The following is a 20083-nucleotide window of genomic DNA, read 5'->3' as shown; positions in this document are numbered from 1 at the left end:
ACATTCTATAAAATGATAGGTAGAAGCTAATAGGTTGCAATGTATGCACTCTTTACAAGGTTTGATACATTTCCACATTAATCACTACTGTTAAAGATTTGGTCTTCCAGGCTTGCAGGATTATTTAAAAGAAACTGCTTACAGTGCGGCACAATGCACTCTTTTGAAAGCACTGGGCATCCATATTTCTAGCAGCTACAGTACAGTCACCTGTATGACTCCTAGCAACTCTAACCACTTGATCTGTATACTACTATACATTAGTGTATTAAGGTGGGTATCCACTTATAGATATACAAACGAGAGCACGATTACGACATTGCTTTCGTGCTCTCGTTTGTATATCTAGTGATGTGCCTAGACTGAACCTTCACTCGTTCAGTCCAGGCACATCCCTCATCCCCGCACATGCTGAACCTGGCGAGATCGTCAGGTTGACCAGCATGTACGGGCGAAGCAGGATGTCGGAAGCGACCAGCGGGCACGCGCATCGCTGGTCGCTTCAGACCAAAACATGCTCGATGCATGCACGATTTGCAAGCGATTGCACGATAACGACGTTGTTATCGTGCAATCGCTTGGTTAAATCGCTAAGTGGTTACCCCCCTTAAGAGTTAAATAAATTATGGGTTAAAAAAAAGTGCAGGGCTCTGAGGGCAGCACAGTCACCCCATGGCCCTTGCTTCTAGCTAGCAGGGTGGGCACCCTGCAGCCAGTATTACTGCCTTGCACACTCTCGGTTGGCACCCTGCAGTCTGTAAAGCCGCTGGGAGCATCCTCAGGATGCTTTGGCAACACTGCACTTCCAGGTGCTGATGGCCCCACCCCCTCTGTGAGGAATAGCATAGTCTTTATTCATTTAGGGGCTCATTTGTCCTATAATGGAGAGTTGGTGTAATTTTATAATTTGCTAGGATTTGGAGATTATTACATCTAAATGGAAAATACGCTTTAGATTAGAACCACTATTCAACTTTGATTATATTGGAGTCTTTTTATCACCACAGGTTTTACGGATTGAAAGAATGCTTTATTTAAAAGAAGTAAAGCATTTTTTTAATAAATACTTCCTAGCATGGTGATAACTAAATGATGATTGTAGTGGTACATGTACAGCAGCGTATGGGGAAGTTTTCCCCTGAGAAAGCTGCAATGGCACAGCCATATGCCTGTCTCCACGTTAAACATCCATGGCCATAATTAGGGTGCGAGCGGTGATGCCGAACAAAGTGCAGGACATAAGTGGGCACTGTTGCTTCCCTGGTGGTACCAGTGTTTTTCTGCAGAGGTGGCTGACTGGACAGCCATGACAGAACCTCCTTGCGCATCCTTGTTCTGGTACTGCCAATCCCGCCTACCTCATTGGGGGGAATAGCCGTGGGAGGGAGCTCCCGCAGCTATTCAATACACTGCGCGCTAAGGATTTGGGTGCGCTAAGGATTTCTTCTCGCACCCACCTGGGGATGCGAGAAGAAATCCAACCAAAGAGCAGGGCGCGCAGCAGTTTTTCTGCTTAGCGCGGCGCTAACAGCCACGCGCCCGGCACTTTGGTTAGCAGCAGTTTTTCTGCTTAGCGCGGCGCTAACAGCCACGCGCCCGGCACTTTGGTTAGAGAATGCCGGTTAACGCGCCTTAACACCCTTGTTAAGGCGCGATGACCAGCATTCTCCGACCACACAGCGCACTGAATTGATTAGCTCCGGGAGCTCGCTCCCGGCGCTATTCAATTCGCGTTGAATTGAATCGCCCCCACTGTGACATCATGACATTACATGTGCATGTTTGGCAGCCCAAGGCGCACTATCGCTCTGCTACAGCCCTGAAAACACCTGTGTGAGATTTCCTTCCCTAATATGGTGCAATGTGTACAGATGTACTGTCACCTATAGCTTTCAGTGAGATTGTAGATGTTGTTTTTCTATAGTAGCTTAAAAAACAAAAACAGACATCTGCTATTTGCTGCATCTGATGATAATAATTTGCTGCACCTGATTATGTACGGCATATTTGCATAGCATTTTGTTACATTTTAAAAGATGAACATAGGTTAGGTTAGGGTTAGCTTTAGGGTTAGGTATAGACTTACCTTAAAAATACAGTGCCAACATTCTGACCATCTCAACATTTCATCAGTGTCGACATGGTAATTGTTGACATTATGGGCATGTTTAATGTTGTCATAATAATGTCGACATGAATGTTGATATGATGAATGTCAACCTAATATACCGAACCCATTTCAAATGTACCACAGAGTTGATGACACAGGTATATTATACTCTATATTTTAGTATGATATAAAAGGGATAAATATAGATTATTACATTTATGTTTCAAAGGTATGCAGTCAGCATGTCAACATTGACAATGTTGATATTTATAATGTTGACATGGTCAAAACATCAGTGGCAAACGCAGGGTTTCTAGAGGGAGGTTTCCAAATGCTTGATTTTAGAGTGAGTGTGGCCAGTCCATGAAGAGGGTAGAATTAGCACTTAATCAGCTTTAATATGCGTCATACAAAGTATATTGTGTGTCAGAATCCCAGCATATAGAGGACCAGCAATCACAGTAAGCCATTAGATGCGGCAGTAGGGCCATCCTGCCTGAGCTGAATGTTTTTATTTTAGATGTGGGCACCATTCCAGAGCATTGGAGCAACTCCGGGAGTCTGGGGGAGCAAGAGAAGAACCTAGCACTGCCCTGGACATATATGTACATATTGGGCTCTATAGCAGCACATCCCTAACAGTGAATGTTTTCCAGATCTCCTAGTTGCTGCACAGGTTATTTATTACTGACTGATACATGTTAAAAGATCCACAGGTGGTGCTGATTATTTCATTTGTGATACTGAGAAGAACATGCAGCACTAGCAAATTTCTATAATATTACTATTTCTATTGTGGTCATGGTGTGGGCCGGGGAGGGGGGTTTCTAGGCAGACGGAAACCCCAGCTGCGTTTGCCTATGAACATCAATATAATTGTTGACACCTGGAAATTATTGACATGGACATGTCGATATATGAATTATTGGCATTACCGTTACCTATCAATTATCGGCATTACCGTTACCATTAGGGTTTACTGTTAAGGTTAGGTTTACCGCTAGGGTTAGGGATAGACTTACAGTACCTAAAAAAAACCACAGTCAGCATTCTGATCATGTCGACATTTCATCAGTGTTGACCTTCTGCATGTTTACTTGGTGAATGTGGACAATATGAACACGTTGACGTGTTCAATGTCGGCATAATGACCATGTCGACATGATAAATGTCAACCAAATACAGCAAACCCATTTCAATTGTACCACCCATGATAACATAAATACAGTACATAGACAGGCTTTATATTTTAGGCATTCACATGAATGATATTGATGTGACCTGTGTATAATTATCAGTGTATATAAAGTGTATAAAATAGGTGTGATCTGTATATAGCAATTGTTGTATATCATGTATATATAATATATATATATATATATATATATATATATTCCTTGAAGAAGTCCACCAATTGGACGAAACGCGTTGGAGACTCCTGGTTCCACCTTCCATGAACTTACCATACTTATTATCAAATAAGCCTCCGTTCTTTCATCATCCCTCCATTGTTTTAATTTTTTATTCCAACTGTTTTTAACATTTTCTGGTGGCATTCTAAATACATTTTATATGTTTTATGTTGTTTGTATATTGCCCTACTTGTTATAGGGTCCATTTATGCTATAATTAAATCCTATTTTTTATATTTATTCACAATTTCTGCATCAAGTTATTTATATACCTTTTACATATTTATATTTATATTATTTATGAGATTGCACTATATTTGCACATGTTTATATGGTTTGCACTATATATTGCATTTTTGTACAAATATCCAGGTTGTAGGACTGTATATTTATAACTATACATCCATTGTCGACTTCATTTATTGTCAATTTTACCTTTTTCAAGATTGTACTTACTAGCACTTTTGAGTGCTTCACACCAGTTCTGTTATTTTCACACACATATATATATATATATATATATATATACACAGTATATACCAATAATCATGACCTCACTGGAGTATTTACAGGGGCATTTTAAGAGAGGAGGTGGCCCATGTGCAGCGGGTGGTGCAGCAGTAGATTCAGGCTTAGTGCCAGAATCTACTGCACATGGGACAGCAGTACTACGCATGCGCAGAGTCACCAGGAAAATGGCTGCGAAGCAGCACGCTGGTGACTACGGATGGGTAAGTATGAAACTATGTAGGTGCAGGGTGTGCGGAGTTTTGCTCAGTAAATGGGCAGCTGAAGGCGGGTGCGGGCAGCTACAGGGGGGTGCGAGCAGCCGGTAGCACATATCCTCCTTCTCCCCAGAGTCTCCTCCATGGTGGGTGGAGAGTGATTACATCATCACTGTGTTGCATCCACCCTGCACATTCTGTGGAAAGTTTCTGGTGTCATGACCCTAATCCGGTCCTCTCCTCCTTCCACCTCCCCCCTTGACCCTATCCCCTCCTGCCTCTTTCACTCCATCTCTCCTGTTACCTGTCCCAATCTTGCCTATCTTTTCAATCTCTCCCTCTCATCAGGCACTGTCCTCTCTGCATTCAAGCATGCCCTTGTTTCCCCATTCATAAAAAACACCCTTGATCCTGACACTTTCTCTAATTAATACCCCATCTTTCTCCTCACCTTTCCCTCCAAAATCCTTAAGAGGATTGTCTACAACCGCATTACCACCTTTCTTTCCTTCTATTCCCTGTTTGTCCCATTTCAGTCTGGCTTTTCTATTCTCCACTCCACAGTAACTGCCCTCACTAAAGTCACCAATTACCTCCTTGCTGCCAAATCCAAGGACCACTACTCTGCTAATTTTCCTTGACATCTCTGCTGTTTTTGACACTGTGGACCACCCTCTTGTCCTGCCAATTCTTCATACTCTCTTCTCCTGGCTGTCTTCCTACCTCTCTGACTGTTCTTTCTCTGTCTCTTCTCATGGCTTCACCTCTACCCCACTTCCTCTACCAGTAGGTTTCCCCCAAGGTTCTGTTTTTGGATCTCTCATATTCTCCCTTCATACATCTTCTGTTGGTGAGTTTATCAGCTCTTTTGGAAATCTAAGCTGATGGCACTCAGAACTACCTCACCACCCCTGACCTTTCCCCCTCTCTCATCAGTCGTATTTTAAACTGTTTCTCTGCTATCTCTTCCTGGGTGTCCCAGGGCTTTCTTAAACCTAACATTTTTGAGACTGAGCTGATAATCTTCTCATCATTCCGAATAACCTCACCTCCCACAATTTAATTATCTATTGGCTACACCACTATCTCTTCTAGTCCAAAAGTACACTGTTTTGGAGTTGTTATTATTATTATTATTATTATCATCCTTTATTTATATGGCGCCACAAGGGTTCCACAGCACCTTACAAAGTACAGAAACAAATGAGCACACAAGACAACACTTATTAACAGTACAGTCAATGCAGGACAAGTACATGATTTATAAACAATGCTGCATAACACCTAAATAAGCAGCAGGGTGTCAGTAAGCAGTTTTAGGCACCATTGTAAATGAAAGTAAAAGTAAGGCAAGAAGAAGCACGTGAGGAAAGAGGGCCCTGCTCGTGAGAGCTTACATTCTGAGGGGAGGGTCAGACAAACAGGGGTGACACAGATGGGCTAGATAGTGAGGAAGGAGCATAGAGTAGTGGGTTAGGATGAGCGCTGGATAGCATTGAGGAAGAAATGGGTCTTGAGGGCCCAGTTGAAGATTAAAAGCCAGGAAGCCAAGTGATGGAGGAATTTCTTGACTCTTCAAACCGCACATTCAGTACCTTCCGCCTGATGTTTCCATCTCAAAAACATCTCCAGGATCAGACCCCTTCTAACCCTGGAGGCATCTATGACCCTCATCAACTCACTGGTCATCTTTAGACCGGACTACTGTAACCTCTTATCTAGCCTCCCTGTCTCCCACCTCTCTACACTCCAGTCTATCCTCAATGCTGCTGCCTGGCTCATCTTCCTCCCCAAACATACTTTATCAGCCTCCCCTCTCCTACGAGCCCTACACTGGCTCCCCTTCACCTTCAAAACCCAATTCAAAATCTCACCTCTACTAAATTACATTTTACTTCTTATCTCCCTTCACATTCCTGCCTGCTCACTTTGCTCACTAAATGAATGCCACCTCTTCTCCCAACTGATTACTTCTTACCTCTCTAGTCTCAAAACGGGCTCTCAAGACCCACTTCTTTATCAAAGCATTCCAGCTCCCATCTTAACCCACTGCTCAATGCTCCTTCCTCACTATCTCTCCCATCTGTGTCAGCCCTGTGGGTCTGCCCTTCCCCAGGGCCCTCTTCCCTCATTTATACTATTATCTCCTCCCTACTTCTTACAACGGCCCCAAACACTTGGGTTCTGCCGTCCTGCTACTTATATAGGTATTATGACTGCTGATGCAGCACTGTTTATAAACTTCGTCCATGTACTGCAATGTTCTGTGCTTTAAGTCACTTTTTTCTTGTCTTGTTTATACTGTTTCTGTTTATATACAATGTAAGTAGAGATGAGCGGTTCAGTTTTGACTTCCTGCCAAGTTCAGTACTAAGAACAAGGCAAAACGTCATCTTTCATGGACACCTCGGCACACATGTCTGTGAAAGATGACGTTTTGCCTCGTTCTGAGAATCAAGCTTGGTGGGAAGATCTGAGCCAAAACCGAACTTCTCGCATCTACTTGTAACCCCTGGTGGCGCCATATTAAGAAAGGATAATAATAATGATAGACTCTGAGATTACCACTATTTCATGGATTTTCCCTGACATCAAGCATATTAAACATTTTCATCATCAACCTAAGCCGAATTAGAAAAGAAACTGTAAATTCACAAAATTGATGGACATCAAATTACCACCATCAGCAAACATTAATATTGTATGTCTGCTACAAACAGTTCAGACAGTAATCTTATGGGCTAAACTGAAATGTATCAATTTTCTAGGGCCTACAGAGTGTCTCAGTGATGTCATTAGTTCCTATCTGCTTCTACTGTGTGAATGTAGCCGTTGCAATTTTTTTATTTTTTTTTTAAATAATAATTTATATTTTTGGGAAAAAAATATGCACAAAGAATAAGAAAATTGAGATTAAGTGGTAATCTTAAAGTTGGTTTTGCGTTTTAAATGATTGCCACTTTAAATCTACAGCTAAATCACAAATATCTTGCAGCTGTCTGCAACTCGCATGCTATTACAGTTACCCTTAAGTCACCTTCCACTGGGAAAATATCAATTAATGCTTGAACAATAATAATATTATAATATAATTTCAGTTGTTTGGAATGGAAACTTTCATTTTGGGGAAATAAATATAGTTAGTTATACAAATAGATTGGTGGAGAGTTAATTTAGGATAACCAGAATATGTTTTACCTCAGAAATTCTAAACACACATGTAAATAATTTTATCCACAGATTTGAAAATGCTGTCAGAAGAAACACATTTCACTAGATTTCCCTTATTTCCTAATTGTTCCCTTTTCTCTGAACGAATATATGCCGTATTTAGAGCTTCAGGAAGATAAAAAGGGGAAGCAAAGACTATTTAAAGGCACTATTTCTTGTAATAATATTTCCATTTGTAGGCTTTTTCCCCCAAGGACCCTAATAGTATCATTCCTGTTATTATTCCTTATTTTCAGTAAACGCTTACCAAGTACTTCCTAAAGTCTATGTGCAGCCTAATATATATATATATATATATATATATATACATACATACATACACTAGGGGATACGTTCAATATCCCGGCAGCTGGGATTCCGTTCATCATAATGCCACTGCTGAAATCCGACACCTGTCAGAATCCCAAAGGTAAGTAGCGGGGGGAGTGTTATGGTTAGGCACTAAGGGGGGAGGGTTAGGTTTAGGGTGCGGGGAGGATGAGATTAGGTTTAGGCATCGGGGAAGGAGGGTTAGGGTAGGGAGAGGGGAAAGGTTAGGATACCGAATGACAGGTTTCGGTATCCTAACCCTGACGGGATACCAGTGTCGGGACATTGAACGCCAGCATACCAAACGCCGATATCCCGCACCCATCCCAAATACTAGTACCATATATATATATATATATATATATATATATATATATATAAACTGTGTACCTGACTATAAAGCCACTACTATATAGTGAGCTTCTTTGTTTGCTCTATTTACATTTTTGCTTTTAATTTTCTTTTTCGTTATTTGATCATTGCTCATCAACTCTATTTCCGCTATTAAGTACATTTTATTATTTACTAGTACGTACACCAAAATGTCATGGCTAACTGACTGAAGTATGCATATAGGTACAAGTACAACCTTGTCCACATATTGGAGGTCTAACTATTTTTCCTCTTGTGAACCAAACTTAGGGCCTGTGCGACTATTGTAATCTGTGCATGCATCTGCGTATTCGTCAGGTTTCATTTTCGTTTCTGCTCGTAGTTAGGATCTATTTGCAAAGTGATTGATAGACACAGACCGTTTGTGCACAGCCAAGAGTGGGGTGACTCAAACGCAGAGATGTCATGACCATTTTTCGGGCATGTCTCCGACTGCAACTGCGAGCCCGTAAGCAGTGAAAATGGCTCTGGCGTCTCAGTTCCCACGGCCATTCTGCGTGACCATAGGGTTACTCAGAAGTACAATAATCGACTGATCTGAGACCGATCTGCGTCTTTGTACGCAGTCGCTTCGATTTGGGAAGCCATTGGTGTGGCGCCTGAATACAAATCCCGGCAACTGCGACATATGCAAATTTTCACACAGCCGCTGCGGCAGCATTAGCGTATAGCTCTGAATCGAGTGCTTACATTGAAATTTCCAATTGTCATGCTTTATGAATGCTGGTATGCAAAGACACGTTCTGTACATGTTTAAAACTATGGCTAATAGTGTGAACTTTTACAGGCCAGCTAAAATATGTTAATGAAACAGCCTCCAAGACTTGTACTGAGACAGCCATTGGAGCCATCGCAGCGGTCCACAACTACACATACGCAGCATCGGATGCAGATCATGCAAACATTGACTCCTTGAGTGAGTCTATCTACATGACCAATACAGTATTGTCTTGATGTGGAAGCCCCTATTAGATTAGGTGCTCATACGTGTGTGCGTCAATCATTTTTGTCTTTATGTGATTTGTATAATAATAAATGTTATAAGTTTCACTGTACAACCACTTTAGCAGTCACAATGGAAGACATTAATTATCCTTTTATACTTGTCCCTATTATGTGACTTGGCAGGATAGTATAGTACAAGAAGTGTGTGAGCCACATTTGCCAGTACGAACCTCATGTCACATTGTTGTGACTCACGATACAGTCACTACACACTCACATTTTACATTCAATTCACATTTTGAATGTAATGAGAAAGATAATTAAACATTTTAGTCATTCAGGAAATGGGCATAGTTGACATCTAATAAAAAACAACTATAATCTCTGAATCTGAAATACAGACAAGTTACAGCATGTTACCTTATTGTTACAAAATCTACCATTCATATGTAATTTCTGTGGTAGTTTGTTTCGTCATATGTTCACAATTTGTCATTTAAATATTTAGTTACATTTAAATAGAACATACTTAAAACTATAATTTATAAGTTATACCAAGAGAAGGAACTTACTGTATATTGCTAAAAGTGAACAATTCATGTCAAAAAAAGCACAGTATTGTTTCAAATTCAGAAATAAGTTTGAAAGTCAAGGAATTGCTACCTGTGCTGGAACTTCTATGTGTCTCATGCCATATTGTGCTTATATGTAGACATCAGTGAGTGTCATTGAACACAGTCTTGTCTCCATTTGTCCAAACACCTTCTGATCAGTAGTCAGACATCTGTCTGCGAATAGGAATCAGTTTGCTGCACCAGGTGGCCCCCTTAGTTTGGGCCTTGTACATGAGTAGGGCCGTAACTAGGGTAGTGCGACCAGTGCCATGGCACAGGGCACCGCAGGACAGGGGGCGCTGTTGGGCCTGTCAATTTTCCTGTTTATTATCATTCTCACTTGTAGTTTCCTCTTCTATTATCCCCAGCATTTCCTGGCCTCCCCCATCTCTTCCCTGGCCCTTCCCCATGTAGCCATGGCCGTTTTTCAGGTGCACTATCTTATGTCCCTATTTTAAAAAATGGGGTGGGGGGGGCAATGATCTCTCTGGCACAGGGCTCCAAAAAGTCTAGTTACTGCTCTGTACATGAGTACCCCCTTAATTTCCCTGATTATGGTCCTGCATGGAGGTTCCTACTCTCAAGAACCTTGTGCTGTTATAGACATTGGTGGCTTGTAGTATCTAATTAATCTAATGGGGGTGTACATCAGATTCAGAAAGTCACTGAAGTTAGACATTTTGATGTTGTTATACTGTAGTTTTCAGCAACTTTTGTTCTTACCTTACTATGTGTGCAATTACACACAGGTCCTGCTCGCTGGTGTTGCATAAGTTATTATGAAAGTGTTCTATGATGGAATGCATAGCTGTCAGCACAAACAAAACACGTTTGAACAACTTGTTGCAATCATTTGCTTTATCTGAATCTGATCATATATGAGTGGGGTAATCATACAAAGGATAGGGAAATTATAGGTTCTTTTGGACGACATTGTGTCAAGACTGCATGGCCAACTCTTTGTCATACAGATGGTGCAGCCACTCTGTGGCAGGCTACTAATTTGGATATTGTGGCAAATGTAGGCCTGCCTCATTGTTTGACAAATGTATGCTGTGCCTGCTCTTGGGCATAGCTGATACACCCCTCTGTGTGGCTGGCTTCCTGTTGACAGCTGGCCTTTCCTCTAGCTTGATATTTCTAGAGTTCCTGCTGCCTATCAATCCAGCTCCAGGATATGATGACGCCATCACAGTAACCCCTCAACTGCTGAATCACCGGCCTTCCAATGCTAAGAAAGCAAAGCAGGTCCTGAGAATGTTACAGTGTGTGGAAGTAGGGAAGGAAATAGGACTTAAGAAAACATCAATGACAGCAGTGGAAATGTAGTCAGAAGGTAAAATGTAATATTACCTAATTAATGGGAGAAATGAAACACATGATTCTGTGGTATTAACCTAATTACTATTATCTTATTCATGACAATGTATTTTTAATATTGAATTTAAAAAAATACTATTTGTACACTTAATTTTACTAATATAATTGTTCTCTTACAAGTCAGTTGATTTTGTAGATCAGTGTAAGATGTGTAAACAACATGAAAACAAATAATACTAGACGTATACAGTAGGATGATATAGAGGCACACATGTAAACACTACGTAAACTTCTAATCTCTTGTTTTGACAGCTTAAAAGTGACTTATAGTCATGTAATTACTAGCAATATAAATGAACATGTTTAACCCATTCCTAGCCAGATTAGTGACTTGCAAAGGGTTACAAACGGTTGCTACAGGCCGACCACCTCAATGCAGCTGGGCAGTCTGGGGAATGTGAGATGTGCTAGCAGTGTGAATGTGCGCGTGTGTGTCTGTGTGTGTGTGTCTGTGTGTGTGACATGGGTGGAGTTTGAAGGCTGCCTATGCACCATTGATTCAAATCAGCCTTTAGGGGCTGTGTTTCTATCCTCAGCTAAAGTTAGGGAGAGAGTGAGAGACAAAACCCCACACGCATTAAAAAGAAAAAGTTTATAATCGCAGTCATAACAGGAGAATCCTTCCCCCTCCCTCTCCTCCTTCCCTCTTGGCGGCAGCTTCTGATGCGAGCCCATTTTTCCAAATTTGGGATTTGTTGTTAAGAGGGGGGGAAAACAATCACTGCTGGGATCCAGGCAGATTCTGGAATTGTGGAAGATCCCCAATATGTCTGATTCTACAGTAAATGCACACCTGGAAGGCATTATATCGGATTTTGAAGGTATGTACATACCAGATTGCTTTATGCTACATGTTACAAACGTACAGTATTCTATTGTGCATGATTACAAGACTGTGTCTGTGTGTCTGCGTGTGAGGAGAATGGAAGGAGGAAAGATTTGTGATGTCAAACAAGAATGTTGGAAGGATAGATTCTGTATATGCAGAGTAAGAGACAACTACTTCAAACCTAATGCTGAGAAATAGGATTATGTACAGAACATAGATAGGTTGATAGATACAAGTCTTAATCACAATAGATCCAGTATGTATAGGAAACAGTGGCTCTAATAAGTAGACAGGTAATGAGAGAGAGCAGAGAGAGAGATGGTGGATGGAGGGGGTAAAGCAGAGCAGGCTGAAATTTACTCAGAAAGACCAGAAAAAAATTGGTGAGTCATACTGAGGGGGAGGAAGAGTGAAACATACAAAATAAAGATTTTTTTCTTCAACACATCTGTATGAAAGCTTATTATTTTTATAAGCTACAATATAGATAAAGTATAACATGACTAATGTAATAGTTATCAATTTATATCATCAATGAATATATATATTCTTTTTTTTTTCTTTCTAATGCAGATTTGGCTTGTGTAACAGTATATTGCATAGGGAGATATCTGGTGTAATTAGGCAATATGTAATGGAATCCAACTAAAGTACTGGAGTACCAATAACATTTTGCAATGCAAAACTTGGTCACTTTTCATTATCTACTTAATTATCTATTCAATTATTTAATTCCATTATCAAATTGATTTCTCTATTAGAAGGACTGCTGGGACTAATAGTTTCACTACAGTTAGAGAGTCACATGTTGCCTACAGTTGCTGTACAGGTACTTACTGTACATTAAAATAACACCTGATGTAAAATAACACCTGATGATTGTGTGTCCCTTTTATTATCCTCCTGATGGAACTTTCCCCAATCATTCTGCTAAAGATGGAAAAATGTCATTGTCTTGTAGCACATGTAAAGTCTGTTGGTTTGTTTTTTTCCTGGAGGGTTTTCTTTATTTGATTAATTTGCTGGTCCTTTGTAGTAGTCAAGTGCTGTTTTATCACATCTCATCCCAGCTGAGAGCAAGCTGAGCCTCTCATGTTTCCCTCTGTCTGTTGCACAGGGTCAGCAGCTGAGCATGTGGTTTTGTAAAAGTGACATGCTTGAAAGGTGTGGCCGTCATTTGAGTTTTCCCTTTTCCATACAGTATATGCCTCGTGCCAAACGAATGGCTTTGCTTAACTAAGGAAATCGCTGTGACAAGTTGTATTATGTTAGCAGTTGGATAGATGGACCCCAATAAGTGTCAATAATAAAGTGCTTATGTCTTCTTTTGTTCTAGTAATGGAATATAAGTGTAAATGTATCTCTTGCTCCAAGAGAATGTTAGAGCTCACTACAGTCATGTATTATAACATTATAGAGAGGCTGCATGACTCCCAACAGTATCTCATGAACCCGAGCATTGCAGTTACCAAGAATTTTAAATGGCATTTCAACTGTCTTTATTTGACTATACATGTTCCCTTGCAATCTTTACATACAGTTTTCCATTTTCCATTGTTCTGACTGTGCTTTTCAGTTATGTCATATAATCAGACAGCACTGTTAATTCGTGTTGCTCTGGATTATGACACTAATTGGCTATTGGTTGTACCTAATGCTGGCAACAAGGAAGAGATTTGTTATATGCAATGACATTAGCAACAATAGCTCTGTTATAAATTCATGGCGAAAAAAAGCATAAAAGAAGCAGAAACTTACAGCAATGTATTAGAAGGAAAAGTCTCTGAAAAATCTGTAGAACACCATACATTAAAGTGACCTGAAGGTGGCTAGCCCAGGGGTTCCCAAACTTTGTCGAATCATGGCGCCCTAGAGTGTCAGCATTTTTTCCAAGGCACCCCTTGGCCAAAAGTTGAGAAATTCAACAAAAATTAATTGTAGTAAATTACGCTTATATGTCTCCCTTAGGTTCAGTTATGTGGTGGTTGACAGGGCTGCGCTTCTTTTTGTCCACATATTTTTTGAATGGCGGCCATTAGCACTGGTTTTGTCTATCACACTGACTAAAAATTATATTATTTGGTACTGGACCACCAACCCGAAGCACCCCAGGGTACCACGGCCCACAGTTTGGGAACCACTGGGCTAGCCCCTTTATATCACTGTAAATCTCCATGGTAATTTAGTCAACACAGGAATACTGCAGCAATTTCACTATATGTATTCAATTTTAATCATTTTAGTGAATAGAAGTAGGGGCAGGAAGGAAACAGAACATGTACTGGTAATACTACTTTGGTTAAGAAGAATGAGGGGTGGAATTAAGCTGTTGAATAGTCATCAGGCAAATGCCCAAACAGAGTTTTTCAACAGAATGATGTTAAAGTGTAGGGTATTTAAGGATAGAGGAGCTCATTCAGACCCACTCACTAGATGCATTCGCTCACTCCCAGCGTATGCAAATGCAGTGCAAGCCCAGCAAGGCAGGCGACCAGAGGGGAGCAGCAAAAAGTTGGTGAGTATGCATTGATCTAGCTTATTGATTTTGTCTGAGATTTTTCACTAAGGACTTTAGAATATCTAGGAAAAGTTTATTTTTATTGATTTAAGATACAGTTCTGGCCTGTTATGTGCAACAATAAAATTGTATCCACAAAGCATTTATCATTCAGCATAACTATCTAACTAATTGGCTATTAGAAAATGAATAGGATCTTATATAACTTTGCGCTGTGTCTAGATATTGAAAGAGGAGGTAGTCAGCATCTCGGCGTGCGGAATGCTGACGGCCTAAATACCGGCACCGGAATCCTAACAGCGTCGGGATCTCGACTCCAGTATCCTGACCACCGGCATCCCAAAGGTAAGTATCTGGGTTTAAAGGGAGGGTTAGGCACTATGGGGAGGGTTAGGGCTAGGCACTAAGGGTATGGTGGGCACTAAGGGGGGAGGGTTAGGTTTAGGGTGCGGGGAGGAGAAGGTTAGGTTTAGGCACTAGGGGGTGAGGTTAGGTTCAGGCACCAGGGAGGGAGGGTTAAGGTTAAGGGTTAGCGTTAGAGTACATACCTGATGGTGTCAGTATCCCAACCGCCGGGATCCCATACCCAACTCATTCTAAGGCCTTTGATACAGTGCCATACATGTGGTATTATTATTCATTAAAAGCTACAGATCTTTGGGACTACATTTGTATTTAGAACGTTTAACAAACATGATGCACAGGCCAACAAAGGGTGTAACGGCAGCTTTCACAGCACTAGTGCAAATATTTTACCAGTGTTCTAAATTTGCCATCTGTTATGTTGTCACAGCATTACAGAAAATCACAATCTACTATGTAACATCGAAGATTCATGTATCTGAAGCAATAAATGAGGTAACGTAGAATGGACGTTATAACATTGGTTCAGACTCAGTTGGATTAGCTATTGCCTGGATCCATAGTAATAACATTTTCATATGGTCATGTATCATCTGTACTTTTGTTCATACTCTGAATTTACTCTGTAGTTTTTCAAGATAATACCGGTTTCCTTTCTCTTTACTATAAAGAGAGAAAATTCATATCTCATAGCCTGTAAAGAATGATAGAACAGCTGGTAAGATGGGTCAAATAGCAAAGTGCAGTATGTCTCTACAACTGTTCTTTGGAATTACAGGTCAAACCTCTCTTTTCCATCTCCTTCCAGCATTGAGTACAAAGGTTTCTGTTACCTAGGAGATGACATATCACTGAGAGCTATGCAACTGCCTTATGCACTTTCCTACCTTTCTTTCTTTTGCATAGTGATGGAATATGTTAAGGAGCAATGACTTTATTTGGGGGCTCACCTAATTTACATCAGTGAGATGCCACCACAGTGTAATTGGCATCGGTATTTATGTTTGCTGTCTCTCTGTGTCTGGATTTTTCCAGGTCAATCCCTGTTTTTATAAATGGACATTTTTAACTCAGAAAATGTATTTGCGTAACTTCCAGTAGATGCCTCTGGAGTAACACAATTTATAGGACTCTGTTCCTATAACTGCATTTAGCACCTGTTATCGGACTTGCTTACTATCCCTGATTGTCACGGAGACTCCTGAAATAGTAGCAGACTCCCTGAAAAGACTAGCAATCTCCCTGATTGCACCCATTATGTAGCGGTTATATACTTGGGAAATATATATATATATATATATATATCTCTATCAAATTCCAGGAAAGAACTGCACACACTTTAGTGAGCAACAAGGGGTGCCTAAACTCCTTAATAATATATATAACAAGTGAGACCAGATCCCCTTCATCAAGAAAGGGGAAACCAACCTCTGAAGTCAGCACACCAGACAAGCAGTCAATGAAAAAAACATGTATTAGTGAAATACAGCCAAATTACATCGGGAAAAAAAACACACTTGCATGTCACATCTGCGATGCATTAGAATTTCAACAATGCCTGGTGACCTAATGCAGAATGCTGGGTAAAGCGCCCGACGGCCGTTTCGGTGGTACAACCACCTTCATCATGAGCTCAGTGGTCTAATTTCCATTCCTTGTGTTTCTTGGCCCAAACAGTTCTCTTCTTCTTGTTGTTCATCCTCTGTAGTGGCTTCTTCACAGCAATACGACCATGAAGGCTTGATTCACGCAGTCTCCTCTGAACAGTTGAAGTTGAGATTTGTCTGCTACTTGAACTCTGTGTAGACTTTATGTGGTCTCTAATCTGAGGTGCTGTTAAGTAGAGGTTTCTGAGGCTGGTAACTCTAATGAACATATCATCTGCAGCAGAGGTAACTCTTGGTCTTCCTTTCCTGGGGCGGTCCTCATGACAGCCAGTTTCATCATAGCGTTTGATGGTTTTTGCAACTGCACTTGAGGATACATTCAAAGTTCTTGAAATTTTCCTTATCGAATGACCTTCATATCTTAAAGTAATGATGGACTGTCATTTCTCTTTACTGAGTTGAGTGGTTGGTGCCATAATATGGATTACAACAGTAGTTAAATAGTGGTGTTCACTGTGTACTAACCCTACCTCTGCACCAGTGGCAAAAGCAGGATTTTGAAAGGGGGGTTTCCAAATAATTTGTTACAGAACCAATGACAAAAAAAGTCTAACCAGAATAAGCCTGCAACATATACTTTGTTGTGTACTTCAAGTGTTTTAATATAAATAACAATAATATTGTTAATAATATTAATAAAAAAAGGCATCTGGGCATAAATCTTGCTTATGCACAATGTGTAACAGTATGTACGGACAAAATTTATTCTACCAGTGCAATTTTAACATTTGAACTAAATGTAAAGTAATTTAATGGTACTTTAAATGTCAGTTTGTCACAGTTCCATTCTACGGTTATGGAGGCCATTGACTACCACCATCATCTGCCCGTGTTACTTCCAGCCTCCTGCCACCTATCTTTCCAGCATTGTGCCACATGTTTCTCCACTGCTACGTGTCACTCCAAACTCTTGCTACCTGTCATGTGTCTCTCCTGCCACCCCTCCCCATGTCCTAGCCTCCTGTATTCCTTGCAGCCTCCTGTGTCCCTTGCAGCCTCGTGTCCCCCCCCGCCTCCTGTGTCCCTTGCACATTGTGTCTCCCCTGCCTCCTGTGTCCCTTTTAGCCTCGTGTCCCCCATCTCCCATTTTTCTTGCAGCCTCTTGTATCCTCCTGCCACCTGTATCCATTCTAGCCTATTTTTTAGCAGCCTACCTGCTCCTCTACCTTGACGTCAGGGTCAGGGTTTAGACATTACTTACCCTTTCAGCATCCTCTTGCTCTGGCGCTGACAGCTCCTCTGAGACACATGCAGGAAAGAGTCACATGTGGTGAGTGTGGAGTGCGCGCAGCGTAACGTCATCACGTTACGTCATGCATGGGAGGCAGAGGTCGGGACGGGTCGGGGGCTGCTGCTGCTAGACTTCCTCCCCATCCTGGCTGGGAAGGCGGAACGGCCGCCGTACTGGTGGTCACATTTGCTTGCTGTGGCCGGGTAAGGTGGGCCAGAGGTGGCAGAACACAGTTCCGCCCCGTTCCGGCCCTCTTTAACTTCTGATCAGCTGCAAAAAAATCGGTGGCCAGGGGGGGTTTCTAGGTACTCGGAAACCCCCCCTGCGCGAGCGTATGCACTGCACAACCCAACTGATGGTCTCAAACACATTAAGAAGGCAAGTATTTCCACAGATTGATTCTTGACAAGACACACCTGTTAATTCAAAGCCGTTCCAGGAGACTACGTCATGAAGCTGATTGAGAGAATGCCAAGAGTGTGCAAAGCTGTCATCCAAGCAAAAGGGGGCTACTTTGAGGAATCTAAAATATATAACATATTTTGATTTGTTTACAACATAATATCCATGTGTTCTTTCATAGTTTTGATGTCTTCAGTATCAATCTACTATGTTGAAAATAACTTAAATAAACCAAAAACAGTGAATGAGAAGGTGTGTCCAAACTTTTGCAGGTACTGTGTGTGTGTGTGTGTGAGAGTGTGTGTGTGTGTGTGTATATATATATATATATATATATATATATATATATATACATTCAAATGGGATCATCAGTGTCATTTCCCTGCATTGGATATAAGGTACAATGATGTAGGAATGTGTTTTCATTAACAAGTAGATCTTTCAGAGCAACAACTGCAGCTTTGGGCTTGTTTACATTTGGATATAAGTCAATTTTATGACACGCCTCTCAGACGGAACAGTACATGTCCATTTTAATGCTGTGCTCATAGGTGTAGCTGTGATAATCTCTGTGCTCATAGGTGTAGCTGTGACCAGGGGCTGGCTGGCAACTTTTAGCCTGGGGGGCAAATGCATGCAGGTGGCCCTGACAGAGTAGTAGAGTGTAGCCAGGGTGCCCGGAGCACGTGCGTGCTTAGGCGCCCTCCCCCTCAAGTGTTCCAGGGCGGAGGCGGCTCCATATGGAATTAATGTAAAGTAAAAATAAAGATATGGGGCAGCTCCCTGTAGTGGTGCCCATATGCAGTGCCCCCTGTGCCCCAGGAGAGGACCCCCTTATGCAGGCCACCAGTGCCCTTAGTAGTGACCCTCCTATGCAGTGCCCCTTATACAGTGCCTCCAGTAGTGGTCCCCCCTGTGCAGTGCCCCTTGTGCCCCCAGTAGTAAGCCCCTTATATAGTGCCCCCAATAATGGTACCCCCTATGCAGTGACCCCAGTAGTAGTCCCCCCTTGTAGCTTGTAGTGCCCCCAGTAGTAGTCCCCCCTTGTAGTGCCCCCAGTAGTAATCCCCCCCTTGTAGTGCCCCCAGTAGTAATCCCCCCTTGTAGTTCCCCCAGTAGTAGCCCCCCTTGTAGTGCCCCCAGTAGTAGTCCCCCTCTTGCAGTGCCCCCAGTAGTGCTCTCCCATTTGTAGTGCCCCCAGTGGTAGTCCCCCCCTTGTAGTGCCCCCAGTAGGGCTCTGCCCCTTGTAGTGCCCCAGTAGTAGTCCCTCTCTTGCAATGCCCCCAGTAGTAGTCCCCCCCTTGTAATGCCCCCAGCAGTAATCCCCCCCTGTTGTGTCCCCAGTAGTCGTCCCCCCCTTGTAATGCCCCCAGCAGTAATCCCCTTCCTTGTTGTGCCCCTGGTAGTCCTCCCCCTTGTAATGCCCCCTGTAGTAATCCCCTTGTAGTTCCCCCTGTAGTAATCCCCTTGTAGTTCCCCCAGTAGTAGTCCCCCCTTGTAGTGCGCCCAGTAGTAGCCCCCTTGTAGTTCCCCCAGTAGTAGCCACCCCCTTGTAATGCCCCCAGTAGTAGTCCCCCCCCTTGTTGTGCCCCCCCGTAGTAGTCCCCCCTTGTAATGCCCCCAGTAGTAATCCCCCCTTGTTGTGCCCCCAGTAGTAGTCCCCCCTTGTAATGCCCCCAGTAGTAGTCCCCCCTTGTAATGCCCCCAGCAGTAATCCCCCCTTCTTGTGCCCCCAGTAGTAGTCCCCCTTGTAATTCCCTCAGTAGTAGTCCCCCCTTGTAATGCCCCCAGCAGTAATCCCCCCTTGTTGTGCCCCCAGTAGTAGTCCTCCCCCTTGTAATGCCCCCAGTAGTAATCCCCCTTGTAGTGCCCCCCTTGTAATGCCCCCAGTAGTAATCCCCCTTGTAGTGCCCCCAGTAGTAGCCCCCCTTGTAATGCCCCCAGTAGTAGTCCC

The 20083-nt window shown here is 42.2% G+C and overlaps 1 protein-coding gene across 3 annotated transcripts in view; it reads left to right on the top strand.

Annotated features, from left to right (window-relative positions):
• SEPTIN9 (septin 9) overlaps nt 1-20083 on the top strand; it is a 293528-nt gene that overhangs the window by 117520 nt on the left and 155925 nt on the right. Inside the window, exon 1 of one of the 3 annotated variants that reach the window (XM_088458789.1) lies at nt 11641-11940. The exons of the other annotated variants lie outside the window; for them this stretch is intronic. Coding sequence (XP_088314915.1) covers nt 11886-11940 — 55 coding nt within the window. The 5' untranslated portion in view covers nt 11641-11885. Of the gene's footprint in view, nt 1-11640; nt 11941-20083 lie in introns of those variants that run through there. 3 annotated transcript variants of the gene reach the window in all.

The sequence above is a fragment of the Taudactylus pleione genome, unplaced genomic scaffold (genome assembly GCF_031769625.1).
Source record: "Taudactylus pleione unplaced genomic scaffold, aTauple2 ptg000851l, whole genome shotgun sequence".
NCBI classification, from domain to species: Eukaryota; Metazoa; Chordata; class Amphibia; order Anura; family Myobatrachidae; genus Taudactylus; species Taudactylus pleione.
Note: the sequence above shows the minus strand (reverse complement) of the source record. Positions and strands in the feature narration are given on the sequence as shown.